The sequence below is a fragment of the Protopterus annectens genome, chromosome 6.part0 (genome assembly GCF_019279795.1).
Source record: "Protopterus annectens isolate FY-2018-M chromosome 6.part0, PAN1.0, whole genome shotgun sequence".
In the NCBI taxonomy this organism is placed as follows: domain Eukaryota; kingdom Metazoa; phylum Chordata; order Ceratodontiformes; family Protopteridae; genus Protopterus; species Protopterus annectens.
In genome coordinates, this window is record NC_056737.1 from 305,630,220 (window position 1) to 305,655,243 (window position 25,024).

The 25,024-nt window shown below is 38.7% G+C and overlaps 1 protein-coding gene across 2 annotated transcripts in view; it reads left to right on the forward strand.

The window, feature by feature from the left end:
* The window catches only part of PAPLN (papilin, proteoglycan like sulfated glycoprotein), a 1,077,292-nt gene that overhangs the window by 785,350 nt on the left and 266,918 nt on the right, over window positions 1-25,024 (forward strand). For both annotated transcript variants that reach the window (XM_044074058.1, XM_044074059.1), the window contains one exon: window positions 9,283-9,459. In XM_044074058.1, coding sequence (XP_043929993.1) covers window positions 9,283-9,459 — 177 coding nt within the window. The remainder of the gene's footprint in view (window positions 1-9,282; window positions 9,460-25,024) is intronic.

A 25,024-nucleotide genomic window follows, 5' to 3' on the forward strand; every position in this document is an offset into this window, starting at 1 on the left:
ATGATTCAAGTAGAGGAGGGCAAACAGTTTATGATAAGCAAAAAGAAGTTTGTGCTTTCACTAGAGGTCTCAACCTAGTGATGAACATGGGCATGACCAAGACTGGATAAGGTATTGTTTGAGATGAATTTTATAGTTTGCAAGTTTGTCAATCATTTTTACATGTGTAGAGATGGAGTTCCAGAGCTTGGAGATGTAACAGTAGTATAGTGAGTCTCCCAATGAATTACTTGCCTTAGTAGTGCTTAGTATAAATTTATCATCGGAATGGAGGTCCCTTGTGGGGCTGTAGAACAATAATTTATTTTTTAAAGCAGAACATTGTTCAGGCAAATATGTCAGTTTATGTGCCATAACTAGCTGAAAGTATGTTATGTAGTTGTAAGCTCTAGCCAGTTTAGCTGCTTTAAGACTTGGCAGTGGTGAGCTCCATGTGTAGTGCTGGTAGCAAATTTAGCTACTTTATTATAACAGGAGTCTAGTTTGGAGTTTAGTGTAGAGCTCAGGTTTACAAGGATAGGTGAGGCATATAAGAGGGTTGGAAGCAAACAGGATGTAGCTGGGTTTTTTCTTGCTGAGTCTGTAAGGTACTGTTTTGCCATGTAAAGGGAGACAAGTTTCTGGTGGGTCTTTTTAATTGTTTGAAGAATATGTTGATTGAATTTAAGACTGTCATCTATAATAATGCCCACATTGCCCAGTAATTTAGTCTGTGGTTCTACCTCAACTGTAGTATTATTTGCTGATGTAACCAAAAAAGATTGTGTTTGATGGAGATAATGTTTTGGGGTGAACAACATCAGTTTTGTTTTATTTGGATTAAGGTGTAGGTTTGAATTTTTCAACTAGGGTTCAGCTGAAGAGAAATACATTTTGTTGATTTCTTGTAGTCTTTATATTGTGGGGGCTGTACATATTAAACTCAAATCATCTGCATATTGTACTATATTTGCTTAGCGTAAAGCAGTGTGAAGCTTGTTTATAAAAATGTTAAAAAGAAGGGGTCCTAGTACAGAGCCCTGAGGGACAACTATGGAAACTGTAAGAAAGAAAGAGAGGTCCTGTTGTCATTTGACTGTTTGTTGCCTTCTAGATAGATAACTAAGGAGCCATTTAAGGGAGGATAGAGAGAGATCTATACAAGAGAGTTCATCAAGTAAACATTGGTGTGATATAGTGGTAAAAGCTTTGGATAAGTCTAGGAACACAGTTGACACCAGGTTGCTATTGTTCTTATGCTGGTTTATACTGTTGCTGAAGTGAAGGAGGTAGTGGTTGTGCTGTTGTGGAGTCTGAAACCATGCTGTGTTTCCAAGGGCAGATTATTTGAATTTAGGTGATATAGAAGCTGTGCAAGAATACATTCTTCAAATATTTTTGATAGGGGAGAGAGGATTGCAGTGGGCCTGTAGTTATTAAACTCTGTAGATGTGCCACCTTTGTATAATGGTGTAATAATGGATTTTCCAGAGGCAAGGAACGTATTTTTCAAATGTAGATCTATTACTGAATCAGTATTATTGGACCGTGCAGTGGTGCAATGGTAGCGTTGTTGCCTCAAAGCAAGAGGTTCTCCAGTTCAATTCTCAGCTGGAATGCCTTCTGTGCAGAGTCTGCATGCCCTCCCTGCATTCGTGTGGGTTTTCTCCGGGAAGTCTGGTTTCCTCCCACGTTACAAAGACATGCGCCTGGAGCATTTCTCCCCGGGCCTCCTCTGAAAATTGGCTTTGTTCCAAGTCGGACTTTCCCGGTTAACAAATGTTAAATAAATAAATGCATTTATCGATATAGAGACTGGAAAAGCAATTGCATCTGCAGACATTTTTGAGTAGTCTGAGGGGAGTTGGCCAGCAGCTCGGGTGGTTGTGTTTTAGCTTATGTAGGAGATTTTTAATGGTGGAGATAGGCACTGGGCTGTAGTCAAGTAGGTGAGGATATGTAGCAGAGGCTATTGGCACTGAGAGGGTAGTGGAAGTAAAGTTTGTGCGGGACAATACCGTCTGTATAAAATAGTTGTTAAACTGTGTGGCAATTGAATCAGTATTATTGTTAGATGTAGTGGTTAGGGTAGTAATTTGTATGCAAAAGTTTGTTTATGGATGTGCAGAAGAGTTTTGGGTTGTTTTTATGTTTATTTTGGAGGATATTATAATATGTTTGCTTGTCATGTTTTACTTGGCATTTTGTCCTATTCCTTAGTTGCCTGAAAAGTTGAAATGTATTTCATGTTCTATTTTTGAGCCACTTTGAGCCACTCTTTCCAGGCTTTGTCATGCTATAGCATCAATTTCTTAGTTTATTTAGTTAGCCGTGGTGCAAGATTGGATTTGGCACTTTTAGTATGTACTGAGGCAAGGTTATTGATAATTTTTAGGAATATTTCATTAAAGTATGAGACAGCAGAGTCTAAGGGCATAGATGTTAGTTTTTTCCAGTTATATTCTTTTAATGATTTTATAAAAGTATGTTTTGTCAAAGATTTTTGAGTTACATGGCTGTAAATTATATGTTTATTTTGGATATTGTAACTTCAAAGGCCATAAGTAGGTTGATGGTCACTTATGCTATCTGGAAGGCTACTGGCTACCCTAATTTTGTTTGGTCTATTAGCAAAAATCCAGTCTAAGGCTGATTGCCTACCAGTACTTTTGTAGAATCTAGTAACTGTTGTAATTAACTGTGTAAAGCCATACAGGTTTATGAAATTAGATGGGGTATTGTTATTAATAATCTGCCAGTCTATATTTAGGTCTCCTAGTATTATGATCTCATGTTGTATATGATAGGATATCCAGTTTAGAATATGTTCCACAGTGGTAATGTATTTACCTGGTGAGATATATACATGGCTGCTAAACAAAGCATTTCTATTACTGATTTTGAGATGCGATATGAGGAGTTCTGCATTAAACTGTGGTATCTCCTGGGCATATACAGTCATATTTAGGGAATTCTTGTAGATGATGGCTATGCCACCTGCCCACTTTTTTTCTGGCCAAGTCTAATTATATTGAAACCAGGCAGGGTAATTGCATTGTCATTTATGTCTTTTTTCAGCCACGTTTCCATAGCTATGATTATGTCTGGGGAATATGTGGCAATGCAAGCATGTATGTCTTGGATTTTATTACATAAACTTCTAAGCTTGACATTTAGGAAGATAAGGCTGGAATTGCAGGATAGAACAGGAAAAGAGAATGGTTCATCTAATGATGTGCTGTTAGTGTGTGGGGTTTGCTGTTGTGTGGGGCCAGGGTTTGGGTGAATGTCTCCACTGATTTTTTGGTGGAAATTTTATGAAGAAAAGTATGTAGCCAAATGCATTTGTGCTTCAGTTTTACTGGATATATTTCATATGGTAACATATTTAGATTTAAGATACCTGTCAATGAAAAAATCTTAGAAGGTTTACTGGTGCGCTGTGGGTGCTGTGGTTACTGATAGACTTAGCAACTGTTGGTGTAGTGATTATGGGTTGTAGGACTATTAATTACATTTACTTGGGAGGAATGGTAGTTGGTAGAGAATGCTGATATGCTGAGGAGACACATAATAGGGCTTGATTCGGAACCATTATTTATAATATGTAAGTTAGATTTTGCTGAAGAAATTAGTTTGCACTGTAAAATATTACTGGGCAAGAGCAGTTCTTGTTACAGCAGTATAAATTCTAAAAGAACAGGCTGGGTACAGCACCTTAAGTAAGTGAGTCACAGATGCTAATTGTAGGGCAACTGTGATTGGCCTATGTTCTGATTGTTTTGATGTGGAGATAGGTTAGAAGTGTAGTGGTGGAATTGGGATATTTTAAATGTAGATTGGGGGTGGGAATTGGGGGCAGGGTAGAGCAGTGGAGTGAGCCCAAGCTTATCAGGGGTGAATGGAGCAGGGCTCAACCACTCAATCAGCAAGGTAACAGTGTTAAGAAAAAACAATCATCAGTAAGCTTTGACTATGGCAAAAGGCAAGAAGGTTTTCAGGGATAACTGTTTGAGTTAAACAGTGTAAAATAGAAGCTGAGAGAGGGAAAAGGAGAATTGCAGGGAGCAGTAGGCAAGGCCAGGAAGATTAAGTAGAGATTTATATGTATGGTTAAGCATTTAGAGAGATAGCAGCAAGATACTGTAGTAAAGGAAAAAAAGGAGGTGAGAGTAGCCTGAAAAAGAAAGCAAAGCAAATACTTCATACTGTTTCAATATGGGTGAAGGTGATGACAAGTTATGTATTGGCAGTTATTTTTTACTACAAAAAAAAAACTGCTAAACTGATTGCCTATTATTATGGGCTGTAGTATACACCAGTGGTATAGGTATTGTTGGGGGTTCTATGGAGCCACATCCTCTAGTACATAGTATGCACCATTATAGCTACCTACTTCAGGTGAGTGTAGATGGACACCCAGCTGTCTCTATAGTCTGATTCTACAAGCTGCAAGTCGTAGCTTATGCTAAATTTACTGGACTACACATACATATCTACTTTGACTGCACACTCTCGGTCCTTTCAAGGATAGACTTCAGGCTTGGGTGATAGTTGCTGGACAACGATAGTTCCTATGCAGCCTGTGCAGTGTATTAACTGGGACTGGTTTAGTTAGGGCAGTACAGGAGGAGAAGAGATAGTGATTTTCTCTGACTAGAGGCCAGAGGCGCCAAAAAAGGTGTGCATTCAGTGTGAGTTCAAAGATGGTGCCTACAGGAAACAACAGAGCTCAGATGCTTAGTGAAACAAGTACTTTCCTGTTTTTATATGAAGTTTCAGCTTTGGTAGCCACGGTGTTGCAGCGGTTAGCACAGTCTGGACATTATGTGTAAAGCTGAATAACTGAGAGGTATAGAGGATTTATTACTTGCAGAAACAGCCAGGTGACTGTACAATGTGTAGTATAAACATTTTTTGCCAAACACACTGAAATAGCAGTTTAATGAAAAAATGAATAAAAAGTGTAAAAACCACAGGGAAAGCATTTAGCTTAACTAGAGGAGATGCAATGAGACAACACTATCAACCATATAACTGCTTAAGGCATAAAACCAGCAATTTTAGCCAAACAATAAAAAGTTGAAAAGTCAGTAAAATAAGTTATAAAATATGGAAAACACTAAAACAAAAAATGAGTACACAGTGAAAGAATTAGTTTATTGTTTTTTATGTGAAGTTTATGCTTGGAAACACCAGAAAAAAAACTCTCATTAGCACATATGCTTCCAACACAGCTTTCCTGAAGTCTTTGGAAAAGATTCCATGCAAATGACTGCAAGTGCTGTTAAACTGCAGAGTTAGAGTGAAAGAACCAATTTAAAAAAATCTTCATTAAAGTATGGTTCTGTTAGAGCACTTCTCCCAGAACTACTTTGACTTCTGACACCCATTTTCCCACACTCCTATTTTATGACCTTGGTTCATAGATTAATACTAAGCTAACTGCCCTTGCGAGCCATTTTAAGCCTAGCCAATTATCCCTTGTGAGACTCGAACACTGCATCTTGTGTTTGTAAGGCAAACACCTTAACCATTAGGCCACCCTCCCAACTGTCACACCACTCAGTTTGACCACCACAACAAATACAGAAAAACAACTCTTTTAAAAGTGTTTTTGCAGGAGGGCACAATGCACTCCTAATGTGAATATTCTGCCTCCTCATTTCCATTTTATAAATATGCTGCCTCAGTAAAAAGGTAAACGCATTAATTTCCCTGTCTCTGAGGTGGTGCAGTTTTGCACATGTTATATGTAGAGAACAAGGCTTTGCAGGCTTGGGAAAAAAAACCCACATAAGAAAGTGCAGCCCTCCTGCACAAAAACATTTTGAAGTATCCCAGGGCTATATGAAACAATAGGACAGTGGTTATCAGGATAGCAGGTGTTGAATTCTTTGATTTGCTAAATCAACGTAGACTCCTTTCAAAGGAACATTAAAAACATCTCATCTTTTCTTAAACATTACATAACATAATGAAATCTATTTATGTTTCTTGCATGATAATTTTAGAAGTATAAAGAATTTTTGGTTCCTTTCACCCATGTCATGATCTTCATTTTCAGATAACAGCCAAAAGATATGCATCCAAGTGAACAACAGGACCCAAGTCCAAGGACATTGAGAAGATAGTGGATCCTACAGCAGCATCATGCTGTCTGGGAGCATTTTTCCTTTATTCCATACATTCCCCATCACTTTATGCACACCCATAAAGTCCCAAGATGAACATGCAATGAGGCATGCTGGCATATCATCCCACGTCTGCAGCAACTCAGCCACGGCACCTGGCTCCGTAATACAGCTCCTCTCTCCCTTCACCTTCCCAGCCTTCACTGGAGTTCCACAGCAAGATGCACCTTGGTGTACTCTCACCCCACCCCCTGGATGGGTATGTCCATCTCCTTACGCAAGCTCCTCAAACATCCAACTCGCTAATTGAACCTGGGTCACCTGGGCCATAATCAGGACTTTATCACTCTACACCGCAGCAGTGGCACATACTGCAGTACAACTTGAGGCATCTGCAAGCACCAGCCCCCAGTAGTATCCCCACCCCCAATCCTATGACAGGATAGGTTCTACACCTGCAAAATAATTGCCGCCAACACTGTGGCAGTTTCATCGTAAGATGCATGTTATAGACCATTACATGTGCAGTCTTGTTAAAGACCTAGATGTGTGAAGACACAAGTGGCTTGCATCTTTTTAAAGATGAAAATCAGACATAGCTTGTTTCAAATGCATTCTACATCAAGGATGAATGCAACTATTACAAGTCTCTTTTTGTCTTTTGAAGACCAGTGAGAATCAGGCCCCTTACATTTCAGTATTAAGGTACAATTATATTGCCCAGGCACCAGCAAGCATTTAACATGAGATGTAACCTGCCTAATTGCTCTCCTAGGACTGTAATGCAACTGCCAAACTGGGATTGTATGAAGCTTTACTTGTCAGCATTGAAATGGTTGGGTATTGTGGGAATCTTTTTAGTAGGGAGGTGATATGAGGGTTAATAGTAACTGGGCATTAAGAGTCATAGCTGGCATTAGGCATAGGCCAACTAGGTGGCCACCTAGGGCGCCACTCTAGCAAGGATGCTTTTCCAGTATTTATTTGTTTATTTTTATTTATTTATTTTTGTAGCAAAGAAATGGTTTCTGTAAAATATGTCGAATGAGTAAAGGAAAAACTGAAAAGTAGAACAAACTGTGAGAAAAGGAAGAAAACAAGCAATCTGGATGGGGACACTGTGGAGTCCTTTTGCCTGGGGCACCAGTTGACCAAAGGTTGGCCCTGTTGAGAGTTACTTTTGTAGCATATTCAGACATACCTTAGGTTCATAGGTTCATACTAGGTTAACTGCCCTTGCAAGCCATTTTAAGCCTAGCCAATTATCCCCTGTGAGATTCAAACCATGTACCTTGTGTTTGTAAGGGAAACACCTTAACCATTAGGCCACCCTCCCAACCCCTCTGAACTTCCCTACCTCTGAACTGCTCAGAATTTTACAGAATTTTGCAGAATGTCCAGGTTTTTGCCTTATATTTTTGGCCTGTTCCTCAAAAAAGTTGTGTTTTTCTGGCAAATCATTGAGGACTGCACTCACTAAATAATGACAGCTACTTGAGTTTCAGACTTCATATCCTTTCGAAAATGCCTGCTGATCTTAAACATTATTCTACCAACTTTCTAAGTTTATAAGAGAAATATTTAAACTCTGTTCCTGACTTTGAGACTTTGGTCCCCCTCTCCATTATTTTTGACTTTGTCAGAATTCTTGTGCCAAGAAGTTGAAAACTAAGAATGGTGAATGATGCTTTAAAACTTGTTGGGACTAGGATAGACATCCACTTGAGCAGTAGTTTTGATTTTATCAAAAATCAGAATGTTGTGTTTTAGCTAGTGCTATTTTGATTCTCTGCATGTCATCTGACCAGCAGTTAATCTATGTAAACATACATTTTGATACAGCATTTAACCAATATGGTGTAGATAAGGCACACCTATAAGTTAAAACAAAGGCCATTACTTGCAAAACAGTATTATAATTCATAGCAGTATGCGAAACACAGCTTCAGTAGCTCAGAGATGCAGTGCATTTAGTCTATAGTCCATTGACTCAGGTTTTTCAACAGAATGGCTCCATAATGAGATTACAGTCTGTTTGGATTAGCAATACCAGGGAGCAACTAGGGAATTCATTTGTTCATAATAAATCAGTTTGTAAGCTTGTGCTAGCATGTCTCTGTTCCATAAAATACATTCTCAGTAAGCTGTAAAGTTCATCTCCCTTTAATAGCCACGCAAAATGGAAAAGTTAGTCATTATTAAACTATTGTCACTGTGTTCCTGCTTTTCATGAGCAAAACAATGCAGTTTGGGTAACAAAGATGAATGTGTCCACACCTGGCCAAAGGGAGACTGGACTATTTCACTGATGCAGCAAGAATGGCCAAGGCTGGATGAAAGTTGCTGCTGGCTTCATAAGAATATAAACAGTATGTAGTTACAGCTGATACATGTAGCTGTATAAGATGAATCTGGTGAATTCAGTGTAGCATTTCTGTCAGTGACTAAAAGGTATATGCAACAAGAAGGCCACAAAAATATGTTGTCCGAATTTCAAAGATCCTAGCAAACTACTCCAAGCAATGTCAAAGGTCATATAACTCTTAGATATATTTATACATGTTATGTAAAAATATGTCAGCATAAAAATGTATTTTATGTTACTGGGTGCAAGGTATGACAGAAAGGCATGACTTGGCAGTAGGTGCCCTGATTACATTAATCATATAATCCTGAGTATGAAACACAGAGGAAAGGATTGTATTTCTAATAAAAAGTTACAGTGAAAATGCAGACACCTGCAGTATCAGTGCACAAGCTGATAAGATATAATCTTACATGCTTATGAAAATTATGTAATGACATTGTAATCACAACATAATGTCTATTTTCTCATTTAATTAAATGGCCAAAAAATTTCTAGCATTTTTCTAGCAGTTAGGTTACCTATTAGTCATGTGTTCTAAGTTATCAGTACATCTTCAAAAATTAGAAGTTATTTACCACGAACCACTCTAGAAATGTGTGCTAAGTAATTTGTATAGTTACAGGACAAGCTTGGATTGTTTGAGTGTGCCTTCTTGTACCGTATTAACTCCATCTGTCATGCATAGAGTTTGTGGCAAACATTGCTGTGTCTTAGTATTTACATGGTGAAGTTTACTGTTTTCATTCTGCCATATAAACTACTCATTTTGAATACTACTTGAATACTTCCATATTTTCACAGTGCTCAGAGAGATGCGGTAAAGGATTTCAGACCAGAACTGTATCCTGTGGAACAGGCTTGGCTTCTTCCCTTCAAGATTTTGCCTGTCTCCCTCAGCCTAAACCTACAACTACCCAGTCATGCTTGGTCCAAGAATGCACTCAGGAAGTCGGCTGGCACATTGGCGACTGGGGTCTGGTATGTACTATGATGTCTGTAAGCTTTATGTAGAGATATCTTAAAATTGTTTTACTCTCCATGTCACCTGACAGAGTTCCATTTTCTTCAGCTGCATAAAGTACTATATATTGTTTGTGTCTTTCGGCTTTTCCCAGTTAGGAGTCGCCACTGCGGAACTCCGGTCCGCTAATGATTGGCAGTAGACTTTTAGGTGCCGAGTTGCCAGCTCTGATGCACAACCTTCAACGAAGGTACGCCTATTCACGCATGTCTCCACACAGAAGACGCTCTAGCTGAGAATCGAACAGGACAACGTCATACTGTGAGGCGACAATGCTACCGCAGCACCACCACCGCAGTGTCTTGTTTTATAAAATTCTTAAGAGTGCACAAATCTTCAAATATCATCCACCAGTAAGCCATTTGTTGCTTTTGTAAGGCCATCCTGACTGGGAAGTTAAGTCTTAAAAAACATTAAAATATCAAATGATCTGATAGTTAAGGATAAAACATATTTCTAATTGTCTTCGTAATGTAGCAGATACTATGATCCTGTGTCTAAAACATCTTAATAAGTTATGAAACTACAGTTGCACCATGAATTGTATAATAGTAAATTCTTATTTTGGCAATAAAATGAAAACGTCCTTTGCATTAGATGATGGTGTGGTTTGTCCCAAAAAATGTCTTTATTTATGCAGTCAGAAATTACCCACTTTGAACTTCTGAAAAAAGTAACAACCCTGTACTTATTTTCAGGCAATATGAAAGAATTTAATTGTTGTCGCCTCACAATAAGATGCTGTCCGGTTAGATTCTCAGCTAGAGCATCTTCTGCGTGAAGACATGCGCGAATGGGTGTACCTTCGTTGAAGGTTGTGCGTCAGGGCTGGTAACTCGGCACGTAAAAATCAACTACCAATCATAAGCGGACTGGAGTTCCGCTGTGGCGACCCCTAACTGTGAAAAGCCGAAAGACACAACAACTTTTTTGATAACTAGTGTCATCTGGTGGTATATTGGTAGATTGCATGAACATTCTTGCCTTCTTGTACATTAACTCAGGTGAGCTCTATGAGGCCATTGAGTGTAACAGGTAATGATATATCACTCATCAGCTGTCAGTGATTCTGAAAGACACGCCAGCTTTTGGTCTGCACCCTCTAATATTTGTGATTTTGTGACAGAAGAAGGAGAGTGACAGTTGAAAAGTAGTATCAGACATTGAAGATCATGACTGGATTGCCTATCATAACCATTATGCTGTGTTCAAGAAATGGATTCCAAGATATTTACCTTGATAGTGAAACTCAAAAAGAAGAAGAAGAAACAAGTGTGTATATCTGAATCCATTTTGAGAGTAGATAACAACATAAAGTTATAATTTAAGACCCAATCAGAATTCTTTATTATACATACTTAGTCCAGACAAATGATTTTCAGTGTTGAAGTGACATCCCAACCCATGTACAAAAATAAAGAAGTTGAGGATGGATGGAATAGTCCAGATAAAATCACTTTAGCTAGCAGGTCTAGGAGACTTTCTCTCTGAAGCCCTCCCTGTGGGAGGAATAAAGATGCTTTGTTGAAGTTCATCTACCTACTTAACCGAATAAACATCTTGAAACGTCAACACAACATCTTTATTCCTCTCACAGAGAGGGCATCAGTGAAAAGGTCTCCTAAATCTGCTAGCTAAAGTGATTTTATCTGGGATAATTCTTTATACTCTGTTTCTCATTAGTCCTGTCACACTTTGGGTCACAGGTGGGATACCAGACCTGACTCAAAATTCCTGAATTACCTTTGCTTTGTTCTTTATAATACATGGGAAGTTTTAGCTGCCTAATATATTACCATTTTAAAAAAGTATAGCAGTGCAAAGTATCTAACAGCTTTAAAAGCTGTAATACAATTTGTGCTGCTGCAGTGTGCATAAGCTAGATGCACCTGTACTTAACCAACAACTTTAAAAGATATTAAAGATACTTTATTCTAGGGTGGCACAATGAGTAGCATTGTCACCTTATAGCGAGAGGGTCTGTGGTTGGATTCTTGGCTGAGGTGCCTTCTGTGCAGAGTTTGCATGTCCTCCCTGAGTTTGCATGAGTTTTTTTCTGGGTGTTTCAGTTTCCTCCCACATTCCATAGACTTTCTAAACTGGTCTTTGACATGAGTGTGCATTCTTGTTTGTGGCATGGAAGAACAACTGTGACAGGACTAGCCACCTGGTGGTGTGAGCATTGGCTCTAGATGATGATCACCATTGATGAGACACCCTGACTCCATGTACAAAAATGGAAAAAGGGAGTTATGGGTAAAAAGACACTTTATTCTGTAACACTTTCAGTTCTGACCAGCACACAGCTTGTTACATCTTTCAAAAGTGGTCAAATGTTGTCTATGCAATTCTGTGCTATCAGATGGATGGCCAGCACCATAAGCCTCAACAATAAGGCTTGTATGTAAGAACCACACTATAACAAGCTTGTTTCAGCCATATTCTTAAGGTATGAACTATCACAATATTAGTTTTGTCTTGACTTCAGAGCACACCCAGCATGCTCCATTGCATTGTAGTTACAGATCTTTTATTCATAAAATGCATGTTATTACTACTCTTCTTAATTTCAATTTTCTAAGGGGAAAGACATCGATATTTGAAATGTATTCCTAAACTGGTGACATTAACTCTAAAAGTTTTCAACTTTGTCCCAAAATCTTGAAGTAAGAGGCTGAGACCAAATGTGTGTGTATACAATTCATTCAAAGTGTGAGATTTATGAATATTGTACTCCATGGAGCAGGGCTAGTATGTCTTGTATGATTCATAGACAGTGATAAACAATGGGGTAAAGTCTTACCCATTGCGTAACCATAGTATTCCATGAACAGAGTGCATATGCAAATGTACCACCCACCCAGGAATATATGTTACTCACAAATATCAACTGCATATGGTCTGGATCTGTTGAGGCAACAAATGAGACTAGAATTTCGTACCAACAGATGACACACTGCTTGCTCCACGCTGATTGCCTTTTCCTTGTGATGTGTTGTTCAGCTCGCAGAGGTAAATAACAACCACAGTCCAAAAAATAAATAAATAAACAAAGCAAAACACTGTTAAAACACTTTTTTTGTGAGGAAAACTCCTACTAGTCACAAACACAGATCCTCCTGTGATGCAAGTAATCCAGTTATCACAAACACACATGTCTCCACACCCACAACCCAGTGATGCACCAAGCTCCATCCAATGGAAGCTGTCACAGCACCATATCCTTTTTATTACCATAAAGACCCAAGCTCTGCTGTCATGCCTAATAAATGAAATAGTTTTTACAACTGCTGTATGGCATGACAGTGGCACACAGTGCAGCAGGGGACACATACTTAGTAAGATATGCCAGACAGCATACTCTACTAGGTAGCAATTCCTTGATGCAGAGCAATTCAGACATCAGGCAGGCACCAATGCACATGATATAACAATGTATGCAATTCACACTAGTAAGCCAGTCACAGAATGTGATATTTATCTGTGCATCACCTGACATGACCAGCTCCATCTTTGTAAGTTACTAAATCACAGTAATGAGAGGTGTTACACTAAACATAGTGCACAAAATGCATTTGTGCAACTGTACCCTGTTTAAAGAATAGCCTAGAAAACTACAGTCCTTTCTTCATGACTTCCATGTATAACTCTCAAGTGCCAACCAGATTTTAGTGTCTGTTGATAACAGCATAGTACCTGCATAGCCTCAATCAAGTTTAAATTAGTTGTTATACCTACACTTGTAATGGATGACACATTTTGCAGCTGATAAAAAATACCATGTCATATACTGGCTGTAACCTTCTGGTTATACACAGTATGGCTGCATTATTTTTTACCTTCTTTCCATCAGCTATTCCTACTTTCTCAGGGTCAGTTATGGGGGGAGGGTGCAAGCTGTAGGCATTAAGGCAGGAGCCAGTCCCAAATGGGATAATGGCTCATCAAAGTGCTCAGATGCTCACATTCATACATGGTCTGTTTAGCATTGCCAAGTCACCTGTCATCATGTCTTTGGAACACAGCAACAAATTGCAGACTACAGTGAAAACCAAAGTAATCTGACAGGGAACACGTAAAGTACACCAGTTTAATATATTTCATTTTGGTAGACAGATAATAAAACAGATCTAAAAGTCCTGTTTTCAAGTTATGTAAACAGGTAAAATGTAGTATTTATTATTTATCAACTTTTACTTATTTACGTTTTTACTTCATGTCTCATATCCATTCACAGTTATATACTGTGCGATCCTCATGCACGGTGCACTTGTTTATTTTACCTCAGCGGTTCGCTGCTTCTCATTACTTTCTATTTACTTTCACCTCCATCCCCCATTTTGACTGGTAATAACTCATTACTTCCTTGTTTTCTTTTCTTCCTAATCCCATCATTTTCTTCTAGTTTATACTTCTTACAATGTTTAGAAATCTCTTGTTGATCTCCCCTTTTCTGGTACTTACCCCTTGTTTTCCAGTTTCTGGCCATTATACTCTTCAGCTCTGTTGCCATTAGACTTATTGCCCCCATTTCTTTTTTCCTACCACTCCCCTTCCCCATTTCATTCCCAATACCCTTTATGCAAAACTCCTGAGAATGTTGTCCCCTTTTTCCATATGTCCTCTGTCGCTTTTATGTTGGTACATGAATAAACGAGTCTTTGTGGGTTCTGTTTAAGCAGTTTTTTTCTATACAAACACATCACTATATAGGCTTATTGACTATGACTTAAGTAACTTATATACAAACTAACTACTGCAATCATACGTGCTTACTCTCTGGCTGCTTCTACAAAATGGCACTAGGGATTGCACGTGTCTGGAATTTATACATGCACACACAGCCTTGCATACTTGTTAAAGACATAGCACACACACACACACACACACACACACACACACACACACACACACACACACACACACACACACACACACACACACACACACACACACACACACATAAATAAACACACACACACATATACACACACACACACACACACACACACACACACACACACGTTCCACTCTGATCTACATCTTCCCTCTTTGAGAAATAAATCATGTAATTTGTCACAAGATATTTAGCATGCAGAAATCACAGATAATCTATAGACATGCATTATAAGTATACTAATTATAAATATATATATATATATATACAATCAAGTCCTGTTGCTGTGTATTTCATACTATACTTAGAAACTCGCATTGTGACATAAAACTGGGAATTGGATTTAGCAACTGGGACAGTTTCTGCAAAATGGTTGATCTAATGAGTGTTTAAGTCACTTTCTGGAACAGAATCAGACTTTTGAACACATTCTTGTCTGGAAACCATGTCTGACTCATTCTCTGATTTAGGGTTTGCATCACAGATACAATGTTGTGATTGCAATGATGCTGATTCTGGTACAGGAAGTAAATGTCTGCGATTCCTGCTATACTCCACAGCCTCAGAGCACACCAAATAGGATCTCAGTTCAGCACAGATGTCTGTAATCTATTATATTCGATCAAAACCTTTCGTTGTCTAAATTTGTACCATTTCTCCTTCCCTCAATGAACAAAGTAATCAGCTTGATCTATCATAACTAGATTTCTGGATATTGGTGCTGCGGTAGCGTTGTCGCCTCACAGTAAGACGCTGTCCAGTTCGATTCTCAGCTAGAGCGTCTTCTGCGTGGAGACATGCATGAATGGGCGTACCTTCGTTGAAGGTTGTGCGTCAGGCCTGGCAAGCCGCTATGTAAAAATCAACTGCCAATCATTAGCGGACCGGAGTTCCGCTGTGGCGACCCCTAACCAGGAAAAGCCGAAAGACACAAACAAACAAACACTTCTTAGATAATTGAGCCTTGATGGTTTTATTGTTCTTAGAGTTAGGCTGCAACAATCTGGATGAAATAGGCAGCGTAGTTCTAGTTTGTCTGGAAAGTAGTCTTTGAGCAGGTGAGCCAAGAACATCATCACAAGTTATGTTTCTGAGATTAAGTAAATTCAAGAATACATCGGTATTGTCACGCTTTGACTTTTCAAGTAATTGCTTTGCACTCTGTACAACTCTTTCAGCTAGGCCATTGGACTGAGGATATTCAGGACTACCAGGGACATGTACAAAGTTCCATTTTTTTGCAAATGTCTGAAACAACTGGCTAGTAAATTGAATACCATTGTCAGCATAAAGTTTGTGTGGACCACCATGAACTGAGAAATGACGTTTCAACTTAGTAATAACAGCTGTTGAGGTTAAATTTGGTAGCAGATCAATCTCAAACCAATTTGACTAAGAGTCTACTAAAACTAAGTAGTGTTGATTGTTCCACTCAAAGATATTAGTTGCTACTGTAGACCAAGGTAGTTCATGTATTGCACTTAGCTGAAGCAGTTCTCTTTGCAAATGCACTCTGGTACTATTACATACTGAACAAAAGAAAGAACGCTATCAATGTCTTTCCATAATGAAGGCCAAAATACTAATTTTCTTGCCCTTCTTTTAGTGGATTACAAACTTGGGTGACCATGATACAAAATCATGATCATAAATATAATCATGAATCTCTGAATATGTGAAAACTATCACCAAAAGGTCTTTCTCAATTTGAGCATAATGCATCTCCGTTTGAGTTAGTGTCCTAGATGAATAGGCTACTGGTCTGCACTCTTGAAGAATAACTGCACCTAGACCAAATTTTGAAGCATCACAGGAAAGAACAGCTGGTTTATTCACATCACAGTATTATAACGTAGGAGGGAGGTGGCAATTTTCTGCTTAAGGTCTGCAAATGCCTTTTGGTGATGCTCCATCCATGACCATACAATATTTTTGAATGTTAGCTCTCTCAAAGGTGCTGACAACTCACTGAAGTCTGATATAAATTTACCTAAATAGTTGACCATGCCCAGAAAATTCTGTAAACTTTGCACATTGTCTGGTGCTGACATCTCTAGGATAGCTGTTTGCTTGGTCAGGTCAGGTCTTAAGCCTGTACTTGTAAACAAATGACCTATGTGCATAACTTCTGAAAGTCTGAATTTATACTTTAGAGGGTTAAGCTTCAAATTTACTTCATACGCTCTGTCAAGAACTTTCTTGAGGTTTCTGTCATACTCTGCTTCACCATTGCCTCCAACTTATAGATCATCTACTATTATGGCACAAGGATAATCTGAAACAATTTGTTCCATTGCACGCTGAAAAACTTTACTTGCAGAATTTATTCTAAATGGCATCCTTAGGAATTTGTATCTGCCAAACGGAGTACCAAAGTAGTTAGAAATGAGGATCTGTGATCAAGCATCACTTGCCAAAATGAACTCTTTGCATCCAAAACAGAAAATACAGTGGCATTCAGTATTAGAGCTGTGACTTCTTCAACTGTACGCATTGGATGATATGTCATTTTAATGCTTTGTTCAAATCAATGCATATTCTGATTTTGTCTGAGCCTTTCTTGTGAGTGGCTACCATGGACAACACCCATTCAGTTGGTTCTGTGACTGGACAAATCACACCTTGCTGCACCATCTTATCCAATTGAGCTTTAACTTTATTTTGCATTGCTACTGGAACTCTTCTTGCTGGTCTGACTACTGAAGTGATCTCGGGGTCCAGCTTCATAGAATACACAACTGGAAGTTTGCCCAATTTATCATCGAAAAAATCAGCATACTCTGAGAAAATGGCTTCAGAAAAACTGGAACTTGAAACTGCACTCACATGATGAACTTCTTTAGCAAAAGAAAGCAGATTCATTCTCCAACTATCTTTGAGACCCAATAAAGACTGCACTGGTCATCATACTATGTAGAACAATAAGTCGTAACAGTTCTCAGCCAAATAATATGAAAGTATTACTGAACCTTCAGTTTGAATCTCTTCATCTCCATATGCAACAAGTTTCGCACTCCTGGTTACATTGAGTTGTTCATTGGTTCTTACTTTTGCAAATGTGTCTGCTGATGTAACATTATATTTTGACCCAGTGTCTACTTTGAGTTCTGTGGATTTTCCATTGATTTGAACTGTACAAAATACTTCACTCGTTGTTAATAAATTTACTGCATCAACTCTTTCCCCAAGTATTGATACACCATCCACATAGAAAGTTGACTGTTTTAGCTCTTCTTGATCAGCTTGCTTCTTTGTGCGACCTTTCTTCACAGTTGAGTGAGGCTTACTTGATTTGCAAAATTTTTGGAAATGGTTCCATTTTTTTACACTTGTGGCATTGCTGACCATATGCTAAATGCTTCTCTCTTTTATATTCATGATTTGCACCACAGTTGCGACAGTTAACAATAAAGCTAGATTTAAGTTTTCCTGACATGTTTGTGTTGCACAGAGCTGGAGGTGAAGTTTGCACTTTTTCTGGAACTTTTTGAAAAGCTCTGTGTCTTCTTTGTAAACCCTGTGGCTGCTCCTTGCATACCTGTTTCTGTTTGCCACGTGTTGCATACTATCTACATTTGCTCTGGAGCTTACAGAAACCATGCTTTTATCACCGGAAAGTATATTTGTATGTCTTTCTGTCACCTCATGGATCTGACAAATTTCTATTGCTTTGCTTAATGTCAAATTACTGTCACAAAGTAAAATATTTCTCACTGCAGCACTGTTAATACCACACACATCTGTCCTTTATCAGCTCATCTTTGAAATCATCAAACCGACACGTTTTATCTCTGTTTCGCAAGTTTATTGCATGAGCTGCAAATGTTTCTCCTGGCTTCTGATTTCTTGTGTAAAACAAGTGCCTGTCGAATGTAACATTTGTCTGGGGCGATTGCACATTTCTCTAAACTTGCGCTTCAAACACTCAGGGTCTTTCCTTTATTCAGCTTGCACAATAATATGGCAGTCTGCACCTTCACCTTCCTACACTGCTGGTGCATACACAAATGAACGCTCTCTTTCTATGGCTTCAGATCCTGCTAGATTTAACAAAATTAATGTATTGGTGCACACCTCCTTATCTGCATGAGCTGCTTGTATGAAAATATCATATTCTTGATCAAATATTCTCCAGTTCTCTACAATATTCTGATCAAACACAAGTAGTTGAGGTTTTCGAAATCTGTCTGCCATATTAATGCATACCAGTGAAGGGTCTTGCAGATAAGCACGAATGCAGACACACACACACGTGTGCATCAGTAATTGTCATAAACAGAATTTGCTCAATGTTTTGGTGCTCTGTACTTATACATTTTCTGTTTAAGCTTATCAGAATTATACAAATGAACAATCTTGTAGTGCTTTTGAATAGCTGGACTTTGCGAAATAAAGTTCTTGGGCTTCTCGATGCTTTACTGTATTCTGCAAAATAGCTTTTCAGATTTCTTGATGCTTGCTACGTTTTGCAAAATAACTTTTCAGAGTTCTTGATGCTTTGCTATGTTTTGCGAAATAACTTTTTCGAGCTATCAATACTTTTTGAAATTTTATGGAATAGCTTTTCGGACTTTTTGATGCTTTGTGAAATCTTTGATTGGTAAAGGCAGAAATGCTAAAGTCATTTATCATCACTCACTAGGCTTTCAGAATTGGTAAAGGCAGAAATGTCAAAGTAATGCACTTTCGGAACTGGTAAAGTCAGAAATGCGAAACTAATCACTTTCAGAATTTTATAGACAAAAGCAGGAATGTTAAGACAATTGGTAAAGGTAAAAATGCCCAAAAAATGCATCATCACCTGTTAAAGTCAACTCTTTAAGAAACATTTGAGAACTTTACAGTGCAACTGAGCAATTCATGAGCACTATGATACTCTTGTGATTTTTTGTAAGAAACACCTTTTGTCAATGCAAGAAACATATCAAGCAACAGTCCAGTGCGAATAAATCAAAATTCTGTTGCCCACATTCAATATCTTCTGATGTAATTGTACTTTGCAAATGACTGTATGCAGTACACTGAAATGTCCCCAAAATGGTGATACCCTGCTGGGAAACTTTTTTTACAGTACAAGAAGCACTCTGTAATGGCATAATGGCAGCACTTTGCGAACAGACACACCCAGCGCAAGAACTTTTCTTCAAATAGCTGTGCTTTGACTGCATTACACGAAATAGTTGCATCTTGTACACAGTGAATTCTTTGAAATACATGCACAGTAATAAGCACTCACTCTGAGATACTTCAAATAACTTTAATTGTGCCCTTGATACAATGCAAAGTCGTAGTTATGCCCAAACACAGCACCTTGCCTAAACAGAAGCGGTCGCCTTGCTTTATTTTTGCTTACTGTGCCCTTTTTTCTTTTTGTTATTATATTCTTTTTGCTCGTTTAATCACTTTTTATGCCCAACATACTTTTCTTGTGCTTGCTTTACTGTAAACATGCCCAATTCTGCCCTTACACACACTTGTTCTGCCTTAAATATGCTCATTTTGTCTTAAACATGCTTGTTTTGCATTTTGAAGTTAATCATCTTATCAAATACTTTTATCTTAAACATTTTCTTTTAGTTAACAAACATTTTTGTACTTTCCGCTTACCTGATAATGTGTTTTGTGCCCTTGTAATACCTTTTCTTGCCTCTTTACTCATCGAGTAAGTAATTTATATTATTTCTCATTACCTTGGATTCTTTCTGGTTGTGTTTGTACTGTTTTCTCTCGGTTTTACCTCCACTGTCATCTTTACATCTCATGGCTCCAAATGTTCTTCTGTTTTCCATCCCAGTTCTGACACCATGATCCTTTCATGTTGGTACATGAATAAACGAGTCTTCATGGGTTCTGTTTAAGCAGTTTTATTTTATACAAACACATCAATATAGAGGCTTATTGATTATGACTTAAGTAACTTATATACAAACTAACTACTGCGATCATACATGCTTACTCTCTGGCTGCTTCTACAAAATGGCACTAGGGATTGCACGTGTCTGGAATGCAGACATGCACCCACAGCCTCGCATGCTTGTTAAAGACATAGCGCACACACACACACACACACACACACACACACACACACACACACACACACACATTAAAATCTGATCTACATCCTCTTTCAGATTTCCAAAAGGTCTGTTCAGATCTTTTTTGCCCAGGTACACTCCAAAACTTGTTTCATGCCTGCCCCTTCTGTCATGCAGCTCCTGCACCTTGAGTCTGTTTTCCTTCCCTCCTTATCTAATCTTTTGGGGGGTGAGATACTACCTGTGCAACACTGTGAATATCTGATCTCCAACCTCATCCACATTCTACAGCTCTGATGTTATTTTGAGGAGTTTTCACCATTCATTTTCCCTGGTCTGCCAGCCTTCTTCTTCCTCCCATCCTTTCCTTAATTCTTCCTCTTTCTCTTTAGCTTCCTCTCCTTTCTCCCTCAGGTCTTCATAAACCATTCTGCATTTACCCTCCCCTATTTTCCCATTTCCCTATGAGGCTCTCCTTTCCCTTCTCTCCTCTCTTTTTTCCTGGGTCTCTCCTTCCTCCCTCTTCTCTAACCGTTCTTCAGTTTGGTGTGTGCCTACCATTCATTTTCTGTTAATCCAAATTCTTGTGTTAATTCCTGTAAGATTTTGAATACTATCTGTCCTCCTGCTCTTTCCTTTGTCATCTCCTACTCTACTATTACCCCCTGTTCCTTCCATTTTTCTATATGTTTATTCCCAATAAAAGTCCCACATCCTCTTTCCTCCCATGACTGTTACTTGCCCCATTTCCTAAGTGCCTTCTCATTCATTCTTTTATATTTTCCCACCATTCTATTTTCCTTCTTTCTTCTTGCCTTTTGGCAGCCTTTACTGTCTGTCCACCTAAGTAGGTTATATGCTAAGACCTACATGGTATGCGTTGGACCCATAGCATTTTTCCCACTCAGTCTTAGCTTGTTATTTGAAACCGTCCTCCATTTCCCTTTCTCTTTGCTATCCATCCGTCTGAGTCATTCAATAATTTTAGTAGTTTGTTCTCCATTTGGTCCACTGGCAGATTTCCTACTAAATGCAGTATAACTGGGAGAATCGTCTTTCTAATCTCACTGATTCTACTTAATTGTGTGTGTGTTATATGTTCTCTTCTCTCCAGCACCCTTTTTATTTTTTTTGTCCTTTCTCCAAATTCTTTAGTGCTATTCCACTTAATGAGTCCTACATATACTCACAGATATTTGGGATATGCGTGTCCCAAATGTGTCCCACTCCTCCTTTTTCTTCTTCTATCCTGACCATCACTGTCTTTTTCTGGTTGTATCTAAGCCCCGAGATCCTTTCAAACCTTGCAAAAACTGGCATCATTTCCTTTATGACTGTTAGTCACCTGCATACATTAGGAACCTTGACTGCACTCCTGTTCTTCCCTCAGTTGTGATAACCTTTTCCTCACTTCAATTATCAGCTCTTCTGTGAGGGTCTATATCATATCTTATCTTAAACATTTTCTTTTAGTTAACAAACATTTTTGTACTTTCCGCTTACCTGATAATGTGTTTTGTGCCCTTGTAATACCTTTTCTTGCCTCTTTACTCATCGAGTAAGTAATTTATATTATTTCTCATTACCTTGGATTCTTTCTGGTTGTGTTTGTACTGTTTTCTCTCGGTTTTACCTCCACTGTCATCTTTACATCTCATGGCTCCAAATGTTCTTCTGTTTTCCATCCCAGTTCTGACACCATGATCCTTTCATGTTGGTACATGAATAAACGAGTCTTCATGGGTTCTGTTTAAGCAGTTTTATTTTATACAAACACATCAATATAGAGGCTTATTGATTATGACTTAAGTAACTTATATACAAACTAACTACTGCGATCATACATGCTTACTCTCTGGCTGCTTCTACAAAATGGCACTAGGGATTGCACGTGTCTGGAATGCAGACATGCACCCACAGCCTCGCATGCTTGTTAAAGACATAGCGCACACACACACACACACACACACACACACACACACACACACACACACACACATTAAAATCTGATCTACATCCTCTTTCAGATTTCCAAAAGGTCTGTTCAGATCTTTTTTGCCCAGGTACACTCCAAAACTTGTTTCATGCCTGCCCCTTCTGTCATGCAGCTCCTGCACCTTGAGTCTGTTTTCCTTCCCTCCTTATCTAATCTTTTGGGGGGTGAGATACTACCTGTGCAACACTGTGAATATCTGATCTCCAACCTCATCCACATTCTACAGCTCTGATGTTATTTTGAGGAGTTTTCACCATTCATTTTCCCTGGTCTGCCAGCCTTCTTCTTCCTCCCATCCTTTCCTTAATTCTTCCTCTTTCTCTTTAGCTTCCTCTCCTTTCTCCCTCAGGTCTTCATAAACCATACTGCATTTACCCTCCCTATTTTCCCATTTCCCTATGAGGCTCTCCTTTCCCTTCTCTCCTCTCTTTTTTCCTGGGTCTCTCCTTCCTCCCTCTTCTCTAACCGTTCTTCAGTTTGGTGTGTGCCTACCATTCATTTTCTGTTAATCCAAATTCTTGTGTTAATTCCTGTAAGATTTTGAATACTATCTGTCCTCCTGCTCTTTCCTTTGTCATCTCCTACTCTACTATTACCCCCTGTTCCTTCCATTTTTCTATATGTTTATTCCCAATAAAAGTCCCACATCCTCTTTCCTCCCATGACTGTTACTTGCCCCATTTCCTAAGTGCCTTCTCATTCATTCTTTTATATTTTCCCACCATTCTATTTTCCTTCTTTCTTCTTGCCTTTTGGCAGCCTTTACTGTCTGTCCACCTAAGTAGGTTATATGCTAAGACCTACATGGTATGCGTTGGACCCATAGCATTTTTCCCACTCAGTCTTAGCTTGTTATTTGAAACCGTCCTCCATTTCCCTTTCTCTTTGCTATCCATCCGTCTGAGTCATTCAATAATTTTAGTAGTTTGTTCTCCATTTGGTCCACTGGCAGATTTCCTACTAAATGCAGTATAACTGGGAGAATCGTCTTTCTAATCTCACTGATTCTACTTAATTGTGTGTGTGTTATATGTTCTCTTCTCTCCAGCACCCTTTTTATTTTTTTTGTCCTTTCTCCAAATTCTTTAGTGCTATTCCACTTAATGAGTCCTACATATACTCACAGATATTTGGGATATGCGTGTCCCAAATGTGTCCCACTCCTCCTTTTTCTTCTTCTATCCTGACCATCACTGTCTTTTTCTGGTTGTATCTAAGCCCCGAGATCCTTTCAAACCTTGCAAAAACTGGCATCATTTCCTTTATGACTGTTAGTCACCTGCATACATTAGGAACCTTGACTGCACTCCTGTTCTTCCCTCAGTTGTGATAACCTTTTCCTCACTTCAATTATCAGCTCTTCTGTGAGGGTCTATATCATATGTCCGAATGCTGAAACTTCAAACAGGGAAGTCCAAAGTCTAAAAATAACAAAGCCACGGAACATCGAATTCTTTCCCAGGGAAAGAATTTGGTGGACCGGTGCCGTGGCTTTGCCATTTCCTCCACTGTGGTGTGATCTCAGAGTTGGTATATTTAAGTAGGAGGGTGGGGGGCAAAGCCCCCCACATTAGAATCAGTATTTAGTGTTCGTGTTTTTCTGTGTTTTATACCAGAACAGCAATTTTTTTCCCTGGGAAAAAAATCGCTGTTCTGAGTGTTCGGAGTATACAGTTTTCTAACTTTTGGGTTCGATATTTATATAGTCAAAGTTTTGACACTTTGACTATGTGATATAGACCCCTTCTATGACTTGTGAGAAGAGCTTGAGTTGAGAGGGTACCCCTGTCTGGTCCCTTAGAAACTCCTCCATTTACTATTACCTCTGTTGCTGATACATTGTAAATTACTTTATCTGTCCTATAATATTTCCTGCATTTGTCATTTTTCTAGTCTATACTACTTTCCATATTTCACTTTGTATCCTGCTCTGTTCTACTAACAGTCTTATCAGCTCACCTGGCCTCATTTTCCACCAATCTTCTCTCATAATTTTCCCCTAACTGCTGCTTTGATTCCATCCCACCAGTTGTTTCCCAGTTCTGTGTTTCCACTATCTCCTCTGTCAGTATTTTTTATTTGATGCTTCCTTTAATGATCTTTCTACTTGTAGCTTGCCTGTCTTCATGCCAACCCCTTCCCTTGTTTCCTCTTTGTCATTACTGTCCTTGCTATCACTGCATGATCCAATATATATCACTCCTATAATTCTATCTCCTCCACAGTATTTTTTGATTTTCCTGTTTCCTCTAGTATCATGTGCAGTTTACTGGCTTGAATCAAACAGTTTCTAGTAAATGCTTACTTCTTTCTTCATGTTCTTCCCTCCATACATCCTTCATTTCTCATTCTTTCATGTTCCTTTCTAAGTCTCTTTTTTTCTTCATACTGTACTCTTTTTGTTAAACAGACTGTCTTTCCTGGGATCTAGTATGAAATCCCCTCCAGTGATTTCCCCTCCATCCCTTTTTTATCTGAATCCATTCTTCAAAGACCCTGCTGTAAAAGTCCTAGGTATCCAGGTTTGGTTCCCTATTGTCCATCTCCTACCATTTATTCTTTGTTGCCAAATGATCCATCTCCCCTGCCCACGT